General features: G+C 35.1%; 2 protein-coding genes across 3 annotated transcripts; both read left to right on the plus strand.

Annotated features, from left to right (window-relative positions):
* Nucleotides 1–1,315: 1,315 nt before the first annotated feature.
* Nucleotides 1,316–3,143, plus strand: HOXD9 (homeobox D9). Its single transcript, XM_063428659.1, has 2 exons — nt 1,316–2,031; nt 2,430–3,143. The coding sequence occupies exons 1-2, from the start codon at nt 1,428–1,430 to the stop codon at nt 2,669–2,671; spliced, it is 846 nt and encodes a 281-aa protein (XP_063284729.1). The 5' UTR covers nt 1,316–1,427; the 3' UTR covers nt 2,672–3,143.
* Nucleotides 3,144–7,509: 4,366 nt separating this feature from the next.
* Nucleotides 7,510–10,485, plus strand: HOXD8 (homeobox D8). Of its 2 annotated transcripts, none has more exons than XM_063428661.1 (2): nt 7,510–8,182; nt 9,635–10,485. In XM_063428661.1, the coding sequence occupies exons 1-2, from the start codon at nt 7,762–7,764 to the stop codon at nt 9,928–9,930; spliced, it is 717 nt and encodes a 238-aa protein (XP_063284731.1). In that variant the 5' UTR covers nt 7,510–7,761; the 3' UTR covers nt 9,931–10,485. The 2 variants fall into 2 exon arrangements, with proteins under 2 accessions (XP_063284731.1, XP_063284732.1); XM_063428662.1 differs by having other exon boundaries at nt 9,638–10,485.
* Nucleotides 10,486–11,302: the final 817 nt, after the last annotated feature.

Consider the following 11,302-nt stretch of genomic DNA (forward strand, 5'->3'; position numbering starts at 1 on the left):
TGCTCCCAATCACACTTAACAAGGATGAGCCTCCCATGCCTTTATTACTGGGCACCTTGATAACCTTCCACTAAATGGTAAAAAAAAAAATGTAAAACAACAGAAACGATCTAGCCTCTATTTATTTTCATTTTGCTATCAATACTTCTTTACACCAAAGCAGCTAACTTAACTTGGAAGGGACATTTTGTACTATTTTAACAGCATAGGAAAATTGCAAGCATGTTGAGTTCACATACAAGCACATATTTATTATATTAATAATATAAAAAATTATGGAAAAATATATTTGTCTAGATAGGCAAATGTAGTTATATATGTGTGTGTGTGTGTGCCTGTGTGTATGTGTTTTTGTGTTTGTGTGTAAAGAAAAACCTGAAGACATTATGTATACTATTATTTAATATTTTGTCTATCTATCTATCTATCTATCTATCTATCTATCTATCTATAGATTAGTGATGTGGATGTTATTGTAACCAGACATGCATATCTAATATTTACAAATGTGTGTATGTATATATAAATATATCTTACGTAGAATAAAATAATAATATTTTTATTATTAATAAATAAATAATAACAATAATAATAACATGATGCAGTAGCTGATCAGTTCAACTAAGGCCTTTAATTTCCTAAGTCCATGTTATTATAGGGCACATTAATGTATAATCAAATGCACCTCATAAAATTTTTATTGAAACTCATAAAAATCATGATAATCTTTCTCCACCTGTTTTCTAAAAAACACTTTGAAGGTTTTATGCATTTCACACATTAAGGCTGGGCTAGCCTCTGCTATGTAAATAGGGGACTTTTACTAAAGGGATTTTCCTTCTTCTACGTTTTTTTGTATTTTTTTTTTAGAACAAAACGTGCTTTGCTTGTGATATGTTTTTTGTGTGTTTTTTTTCACGATGGGTATTTGTTTGTGGCTAGTAAAACAAGTTTTATATCCATAGGTCAATAATGAGAACATGCGTTTTCTTTCCCTCTGCAGTGTGGGGCCCTACAGTTTAAAGGGCAATTAAACAAATTCAGCAAAGTGATTAAAAATGAATGGCAGAGGGATTGAAACAAATAGTCCCTAGCTTGTTCCAGCTCCCAGCTTTCAGCATAATCACTTGGCTCACAAAGGTGGGGCTCCTGTGCCCGCTTACTGCTGCCTCTTTCCAAACCTTACTTTTTTTTAGTTACACTTTATATTTTTAATTGTGTGTGTTGTCTTTTTTTTTTTTTTTTTTTTAATCACCTCAGCCCCTTTTAAGCGGATTGATTTACTCAGTATTGGTAAATAGGATCACGTGGAGCCCACAACCAATGGATGGAGGTTGCAGTCTGCAAAATACTACGATTGTTCTCTGGGAGGGTATTGCATACAGTTAACAGTGTAACCTTTTATATGACTGAGAGGGAAGGCTAAAATGTCTTCAAGTGGTACACTAAGTAACTACTATGTGGATTCTCTCATAGGACATGAGAATGAAGAGGTCTATGGGGCCAGGTTTCCTCAGGGAGGTCACACTGCGACCTCCAGGCCATCAGTTGTTGGGGACAATCCTGATTTTTCCTCTTGTAGCTTTGCATCAAAATCCAGCGTTTTCCCCACTTCCTGGCCAACGGTGCAACCCCAAGCTGCTGCAGGAATGACAGGGATCTATCACCCCTATGTGGGGCAGACCCACCTGGCAGCAGACAGCAGCAGCAGATACACGGTGCGACCCTGGTTGGAGCCCATCTCCAGCTCCACGACCTCTTCCTCTCCCTCCTCCTCCTTATCCTGTTTCCCTGGATTCCAACCCAGCGGTCGCAGCTACAGCATTAAACCCGAGAGTGCAGCAAAAAGAACCGAATGTTCTTCTTTGGAATCCCAGAGAATCAGCCTCCCAGACTACACATGCACCCCAGCCTTCCCAGAAAACACAGAAAAAACCCCAGACAAGGAGCCAGCAGCAGCCACTGAGGATCCAAATAATAGCTGTGATCTAAAGGAGGAAAAACAACAGCAACAACAGCAACTTGATCCAAGTAAGTACAAAAAAGAAGAAGAAAAAAAAAGAGAGAAAAAAATAAATTGCTGTTTGATTTATTGCTCAAACCTGCAAGGCTCTAAATGTGCAAAACTGATAGTTTTACTAACCTATAAAACCGTCTAGACGCCTAGCATATAGCCCAAGCAAGAAACAAGAGGCAATAAAATTATTCAATTCCTCACATAAGCACCTAAGATCAAGACATCACTGGTACTGTAAACACTCTCTCTGCATTAAGCCTGTCCCTTTTTTTTTTCCTAATGGCAATTCTCTATCACAGTAGAAGCGTTGGGCAGGGTTTATGTTGAAAGGGGTCGAATTTAGACGAATATCACCCCAGAATTTGCTGCATTCTGTTATTTTTTTTTTTATGCTTTTTTTTTTTTTTTCTAGATAATCCTGCAGCAAACTGGATCCATGCTCGTAGCTCTAGAAAAAAACGTTGCCCTTATACCAAGTACCAGACTCTGGAACTGGAGAAAGAATTCCTTTTTAATATGTATCTCACTAGAGATCGAAGATACGAAGTAGCTCGAATTTTAAATCTTACCGAAAGACAGGTCAAAATTTGGTTCCAGAACAGAAGAATGAAAATGAAAAAAATGAATAAGGAGAAGGGGAGCAAAGAACATTAACAAATTTTAAAAATGCACTCATTTCTTTTATTTTGTGTGTAATATTTCCTGGAACATTTAAATATATATATATTTGGGTCTTTTCGGCGTTAGATGTAAAGGTGTTAATGTGTAATTCTGCAAACCTTGTTTTTAAGTCTCTGCGTGTTTTATGATGCAGGATTTAACTGAATTGGTTATTTTATGCAATATTGTTATTGCACGTGGTTTTTTTTTACAGGTAGATACTGTTAGTAGTTGAAATCAGAAATCGGTATCAAGATAGTGTAGTATAATTCTGATCGAGAAATCCTAGCTAGGGCTGCATTAGGTGTGTATGGCAATGTCCCTTTAAACCCCCCTGTAAATGCAATATTTTAAAATATAATTGCAGAATGTGCATCTTAAAACGAATGCCTTTGGTTAATATTAGTTTTTAAATTGCTTTATATCGACGAAGATTTAGAAAAAAGGCCCAGGGTGAAGCTTAATCCCAAACCACAAAGTATTTTTTTTTTAATTTGTTTTATATTTATTTAATTCAACATTTGACTCATTTTCTTTCTTGAAGAGATTTGTAAAAAGTAATCGAACACATTAAAAAAAAAATGCATAGACTGTACATGTATAAACCTCATGTTTCCTGTGATAACTACAATTCGTTTGTAGGAGCGGTTTATGTTATTAAGCAGTTGACCAATGCAGACTCCGCATGTTGTGTACGTACAAACAGATGTGAAATATTGTGTTTAGACATTAGATGTATCATATTCGTGGTATAGAGAAAGCAATTTAAAGGCATTGGACTTTAAGAAAATAGCACTGAACTTAAATTTCAGGATACACGTATTATTTCATTATTTCATTAAATTGCCAAAATGATACGTTTGGAAGGGTTTATCTTTGTAAAAGGAATGCTGTAAACATAATATGCAGGGGTGGACAATTTTGTTTATGTTATATACCAGTTTGTATTCCGAATTTAAAGATTTATTTCTTCCACCATATTCTGTCTAATCTTTTGTTGACAATTTTCCTAGAATCTGCACCCCTCCACCCCCCCCTCCACCCCCCAGAAAAGGCGCCAGTATGAGAAAGTTTGTAATCTCAAGAAAATAAAATGAGAAAAAAAATCAACCCAGCACTGAAATGTTGATATTAAAAAAGAATTTCTGTTTACGTTTTAAATGTCTGTGAATTTGCCAATGTTTGGACAATCTGATAGGATGTAATGTAAGGAAATTATTATAACATCTGTCCTTGTAAAAAAAAAAAAAAAAAAGTGGTGCTCTTGTATTATAAGCTAATTCATTGTCTATCCTTTTCTGTTCTTTTCAAACAGGAAGGGGTAGGGTGTAATAAAGTAATTTGGATGGCTAGACGTCTGGATTTAATTATTTTATGGTGTACCATGGCGCTTTTCTTTCAAAGAATTTTATTTTCTTGTTTGTGTTGTTTGAAAACCAAAATTCCAAAAACTTGGCCTATTCTGTGACTGCTCAATAAATGTACACATTCCCCAAATCCCACTAAAACACCCAGGGATAAACTGAACAGGAAACCAGATCCATAAAATCGGGGGAAAGCCCTTCACCGAATTACGAAAAAAGAAATAAATGAACATTAAAAATTCGTTTTCCTAAATTAATTCGATAAATAAATAACTGTAAAATATCTAGATGCTATGTATTTTCTTGTGGAAAATGTCAAGGCATGATTATATATTTTTTAAAGGATTTTTTTTAAAGCCTTAATACATTGTATTTATTTTTATTTTTTAAAAGTATATATTATTTCAAAATGATTTATTTATCCTTAAATTTAATTAATTATATTATGTGGTGTTATGTTTATTTTCCTTGCAAAAATAACGTGACTGATTTACTCATAAGGCTGATCTAAAATTATATTACAATGGCAATACAACACAAAAAGATTTTTTTTTTTTTTTTACAAAGTTACTAAGAAAGTGCCTTTGTCTCTGAATTTGACCATGCCCTGTTATGCCGACGTTTCCACCCCATGCAATTCTCACAATATCAAGGTAATTACTGAAGGAGGCTGGAATTCAAGGGGTATACATTGAACTCAAGACAAACTGGAGTGATCGAAAAACAGTAACTCAAAATGATGTGACTTATGTCTTTGAAATCTATCATTTAAACGTTCTGTGAATGGAACGCTCTGTTACTTTATTCGTGTAACCCTAAAAACCCGTAATAACTTGTAGTACTGAGATATAAACATTTATGGTAAGATAAACAAACTTATGGTATGGCCACACTGCGTGTCACCACAAGGGAGCGCTCGTGCTCCATTTGTTTAATACTGGATCTGTCATTCTCTATAAACTCTTATCTGTGAAGTAAGAATGTTTTGAATGTAATGATTTTATATATGCACTTAAGATAGAAAAGGGAAGAATTGAAAGAAGGCAAACAATTAATGAAACAAAAAACAAGGGAAATTTGGGGAAATAAAGCAAACGTTTAGCTTAAAAGTCAAAACATTGTTTTTGAGATTCCATTGGACTATTCTCAGACAGATAGTTTTAATTTCAATATGGGTGTTCTATCTATCTATCTATCTATCTATCTATCTATCTATCTATCTATCTATCTGTCTGTCTGTCTGTCTGTCTATCTCCCTGTCTGTCTGTCTATCCTATATACACGCATGTAAACTCACACATTAAAAATGTGCAAAAAAACAGCATAAATTTGCCATATATATGGATACACTTTGGATTTATTATATCAATGATACTTTATTATTGCTGTTTTTTTACTATATGATATAAACATGTTCTGTGTGAAGTTCTACCAGTAGTGTAATAGCTATCACTCAGAGTCTGAATTATCTTGATTTTACTTGTTATTCTCTTCTATGCAAATATTTGCACACACACACTCACACAAACACACACACACACACACACACACACACACACACACACACAGACACTTATAAATATTAGATATGTATGTGTGATTACTATAACAAGCACATAACATACCTACGATTTAAGGTTTATAATATATATATCAATAGATAGATAGATAGCTGTGTGTCATTGTGTATGTGAATGTGTGTATGTATTTAGGAAACTAAAATTAAGGGTGTGTTTCAGATAGATATACGTCCATGTGTGTATATATATCTATATTTGTCTCTATATAACCCCTGTCTGTCTGTCTGTCTGTCTGTTTATCTGTCTGTCAATCTATCGATCTGTCTGTATGTCTGTCTGTCTGTCTATCTATGTCTGTCTATCTATCTCTGTATTTGTCTGTCTATCTGTCTATCTATCTATATATCTATCTATCTCTCTATCTGTATGTCTGCCTGTCTATGTCTGTCTATCTATCTTTCTGTATGTCTATCTATCTATCTATCTATCTATCTGTCTGTCTGTCTGTCTGTCTATCTATCTATGTCTATCTATCTCTCTATCTGTATGTCTGCCTGTCTGTCTGTGTCTGTCTATCTATCTGTCTGTCTATCTATCTATCTATCTATCTATCTATCTATCTGTATGTCTGCCTGTCTGTCTATCTATCTATCTATCTGTATGTCTGCCTGTCTGTCTATCTATCTATCTATCTATCTGTATGTCTGCCTGTCTGTCTATCTATCTATCTATCTATCTATCTATCTATCTGTCTGTCCACTAAGAAAGAGCAAGCATATAGGTGGGTACATAAAGTGTTTGTGTGTATATGTACTAATATATATTCTTCATAAAGATAGCCAATATTATTAGAGATTGAAGTTTATTTACTGTAGTTAATTCAAACTGAATTTGAACTTTAGGTCACAATAGACGACGTCACCTGCATTCTGAGTTCGGCTGTTTGGGATATTTTTTTTAATTCAGTTAGAATTCCCGGCATTTGTTAACTTTATTGAATAAAACGAAGTTATCGATAGGGTAGTACCGTGACCACACAAAGCCTGCCTCACCTTCCTTTCTAGAAATTCATTTCACACTTGTTTTTTTGTATGCACGTGTTTCAGGTTGTTATTATAGTTAGATTTTTAAATGTATTTTTTAAAAAATTGAATTGTATCATTGGACCAAGCACAGACTGACTTGAACTAAAATTGGACTATTTTTATACAATACTTGTTGTTGTTTTTTGTAATGTTTCGCTTTTTATTTGAAGGACACGTGCTCTGGGCTAATTACATCAAACAAGTCAATAAGTGACATATTTTGTTATCTGAATAAAAAGCTCAAAATAAGGGGGAGGAGGGTTTCACTTCCCACAAAAGTCAAATAAATGCATGAATTAATAATCTAATTTAATTTCACGCTCAGTAGCTGTGTGTATGTTGCAATCCTGAGTTTGCCCCTTTTTGGATTCCATCAGGTGTGAAATGTATTCTTAAGCATGATTTCTATCCAGTATCAATTAACTTGCAGGATCCAACCATGCGTTCAACCACACAAGGGTAAACGTTCATTTCATTGGGAAATGACCTTAGCATTCCAAAGTAATAACAAACTGCAAACCAGGAACAAACAAAAACACACTCTGAACAAACAGACAAACACAAAGTAACAAAAAAAGTTTAATAGTGATATAAACAAACATACACACAAAAAAATCTAATGCATATACATAAAAAGTCCATAGAATGCTTAAAACAAGAGAGAAATTAGTTCTCCCAGCCCTGGTTTATAAGGGCGTATGTATCTGCTGTTGTGTAATGTGGTCTCTGTGCTCTGCTGAGTTTCACAATGTTAGGATCCCTCCGCTTCCTATCTGTGCTGTCAATCTCAATGCCTACTGATTCTGAAATGTATTCACCTCCCTGGGTGGGGGGTTGTTTGATGCTTCGGGAGAGGTAAATGGAAAACTGCAGCCAAACATTGTCTGAACTCTATAAATGCTTTTTTTTTTTTTCTTTTCCCTTTTCTGTGTGTATGTGCTGCTGTGTGCTTAATAGGAAATGGCAAAGTCAGTGAGGCAAGTCCTCTGTGTGGCTTATTAATGCACAGTGCTCAGCTCAGAGTGAGAATTCTTTTGCACTATGAGTAGATCTACTGCAAGGCTGTGAGGGCTGACAGTGTGCCTTCTCTCTGCTCTGGTTTTGATTCAGCCCAGATGAGCTCCTATTTTGTCAATCCTCTGTACTCCAAATACAAAGCAGCAGATGCAGTAAATCCCAGTTACTATGACTGTCATTTTGCCCAAGATGTTAACAGCAGGCACCCTCTGGTCTACAGCTCCAGCCCTGGTCTTCAGCACCCAAACCAGGAACTCTACCAAGCGGGGAACCCAGCAGGAGTGCAGAACTCAGCAGGATACCAGCAGGCTCCTTTTGGGATTACATGTCACGGTGACCCCACTAAATTTTATGGATACGATAACTTACAGAGGCAGCAGATTTTTACGACCCATCAAGAGGCCCAGTTGGTCCAGTATCCTAACTGTAAATCGTCTGCTGGTCGTATTGGAGACTCTCCAGAGCACTTAAATCACAACTCCACTGCTTCACACATGTTCCCCTGGATGAGAGCACAAGGTTGGATTGCAGTAAAAAAATCTGTAAACTTACTATGTCACTAAGATAGCACTAATAAAATGTACTAAGGTCACAGCGTTTAACTTGTCACCACACACTGGGTGTACATAAAGACATATATTTATTTATCTCGTATGAACCCAGAAGTCAAGGTTACTAAAAATTACACATCTGCATTTTACATTTTTTACAGGACAAGTATTTTCTGTAAACATTGACCCCCCTCTGTTTGTTAACTATGCTACTTAACTCCTAAATGGAGAATACAGCTGTCTGTCACCACTTAAGTGCATGAGAAGGGGGTCTCTGAAAATAAATATTTATACTTTTTTATACTTTTATACATCCATATTATTGTGTTGGTGAAGAATATTGTTTACGCTTTGTTTCCCTTATGTTAACGTGTTATCGATTTCCTACTTGTTAAACTTTTTTTTTTCTTTTGCATTTGGAAAATGACTTTTTAAAACTTTTTTTTTTTTTACCATTCCTTTGTTTAGAACTTTGTAGACTTTTTTTCTTCCTTGACTTCGTACTGATATTCTTAAGTTGTATTCTTTTTATTGGTTTTATGTTTGTGTGTATACACAACACATCATATATATCTGAACATATGTATTTATTTGTCTGAATGTATATGTGTATACACAAAAACAAAAAAAACAACTATCTATCTGTCTATCTATCTATCTATCTGTCTATCTGTCTATCTGTCTATCTCTATTTGTCTGTAGATATATTTTTTTCAACCAAGTTATTTGTTGTGTTCCAGTTAGCCTATTGTTGTCTAAATCGATGGAGATAGTTCTCCAACTCGCCAGAACTCTGTTTAGTGAATAGACTGCCCAGTTTGTCATTATGCACACTGTGATACGATGTAGTTTGTCTAGTTTTGGGGATTTATTCAGTAAGAGAAAGGTTGTGGTGGTGGCCGACTTTAAGACATAAATAAGCATTAAATAGGAAAATAAAGGGATCTATTCTCTGAACAGTGACGTTCCGGTAACTTTCAAATCGACCTGCAACGTTAAGGATACAATAATTGTAATATTAAGGGTGTAATAAATGATAAATTGGTCATTTGAAGAACGCCTTTTATTAGGCAACATTAAGGATTAAAAATTGCATTAATGGGGAGGTGGGGTGTTTTTGGACTTTTAAAACCAGAATAGGCAAGTTTGAAGAAAATCTTAAAATGAGCTAAAATGCTATTTTTTTAAATTTCTTGTTGGACTATTTTAAATTACATTCGTCAAATGATTTCTAAACTCATCCCAACTCCCTGTGTAGTGGGTAAACCCTAAAGTGTCCATGTTTGAGTTTTCACTTCCCATGACTGTGAGTTTCTTTATTTCCCATGGATGAGGGTATGTAGGTAGTGTAGAGGTCTGTCCCCCCTGTCTGGCAGCCTGGTCCCCAGCTAAGCCCTGTGTCTCTCTCTCTCTTTGCTAGCAGCTCCTGGTAGAAGGAGAGGCAGACAGACATACAGCCGCTTCCAGACTCTGGAACTGGAGAAAGAATTCCTCTTTAACCCTTACCTCACCAGGAAGAGGAGAATTGAGGTGTCCCATGCACTAGGACTGTCTGAGAGACAGGTCAAAATCTGGTTTCAGAACAGGAGGATGAAATGGAAAAAGGAGAATAACAAGGACAAGTTCCCCATCGCCTCCCAGGATGGGAAGGAGGAAGGTGAAACCAGGAAAGGAGAGAGTAACGTGGAGGAGGAAGACAGGGACAATACTAACTGATTGCAGCACTGCACAGCTCAGACTGGGCCATCACAGAGCTCCATCACAGAGCTCCAATAACAGGGAGAACCTGTGTCTGAAAATACATAACCCAGCTCAACAACTGCTGGCTCACCGATTGCCTTGGACTACGACTCACATCATGTCCAGCCAGTGCTAAGGACTACCAGTCCTGAACTAATCTGCACAAAATAGGACTTGCATAGACAAGGACTATGTGCATAGACAAGGACAATGTGTGCTACGTTTGTGTGTGTGCATTTGTATATTTGAGTGTGTGCTTTATGTATGCATGTAATTTGTGTGTGTGATGTGTGTGTGCTATAATTGTGTGTGTGTTTATGTATGTGCATTATTTGAGTGTGTGTCGTGTTTGTGGGTGTGTGTCTATGCTGTATGCGAATAGGTCAGTGTATATGTCTGTTCACTGTTCACAAAGAGAACAAAAAGAAGATTTTTGAAAAAAAGGCAATTATATATATTTTTTGTTGTTGCTCATACACTTGAAGTGTGAGTGAAAGTGTCTGCCTGTGGTTATGATGCATAAGATAAAGTATATAAATATGGTTAATGTATGTATATATATATATATATATATATATATATATATATATATATATATATATATATATACACACACACACATATATATGTATATATATAAACACACACACACACACACACACACATATATATGTATATACATACACGCATACACACACACACACACACACACACACACACAAACCATATTTCTTTTGGTGTGTATGCATGTTTCTAAGGCCCTATTTAAACAATAGGTGTTGTAAAAAAATTATTGAAAGCTCCCTTCCCTAAACATATTTAATTTCCATAATATTATATTATCACGCGTATTTAATGATTCAATAAATGAAAATAAACACCCACGTGTTCTTTTATTTTCAATTTATTAAATCATTAATATGCCCGTCAAGCCTTAAAAATATTCAGGTATTTTCCAGAGGTTTTTCTTTGTATGGAAAAAAAAAATCCAATTTTGTATGTAATTCAATCGATTAAATTTTTTCTAGATCAAATTAGATTTTTTGGTTTTAGGACACACGTCAGTCGTATTTATTAAAAGAAAATAGTATTTTCGTAACTACTAAATTCGTAGATGATTTTTTGACTATGCAATAATTGTAACACAAATATATATAAATATATTTTCCTTCTATCTAATTCATAGAAAATTTCGATAATTTGTACCCATCAGCACTTCGGTAACAAATAAACAAAAATCTGAAACGAAGGCACGCTAAATCTGAAAAGTTTGTATATGTGTATCTTTAAGGTGTACATATAATTACACACAAGCACATAATATACATATTTTTAAATCTGAATTTAT

This window comes from Pelobates fuscus, chromosome 8 (assembly GCF_036172605.1).
Source record: "Pelobates fuscus isolate aPelFus1 chromosome 8, aPelFus1.pri, whole genome shotgun sequence".
NCBI lineage: Eukaryota > Metazoa > Chordata > Amphibia > Anura > Pelobatidae > Pelobates > Pelobates fuscus.

Coding starts and splice junctions, on each gene's coding strand:
- HOXD9 (XM_063428659.1), top strand. CDS start 1,428: ATGTCTTCAAGTGGTACACTAAGTAACTACTATGTGGATTCTCTCATA. Junction 2,032..2,429: donor ACAACAGCAACTTGATCCAA/GTAAGTACAAAA, acceptor TTTTTTTTCTAG/ATAATCCTGCAGCAAACTGG.
- HOXD8 (XM_063428661.1), top strand. CDS start 7,762: ATGAGCTCCTATTTTGTCAATCCTCTGTACTCCAAATACAAAGCAGCA. Junction 8,183..9,634: donor CCCCTGGATGAGAGCACAAG/GTTGGATTGCAG, acceptor TCTCTTTGCTAG/CAGCTCCTGGTAGAAGGAGA.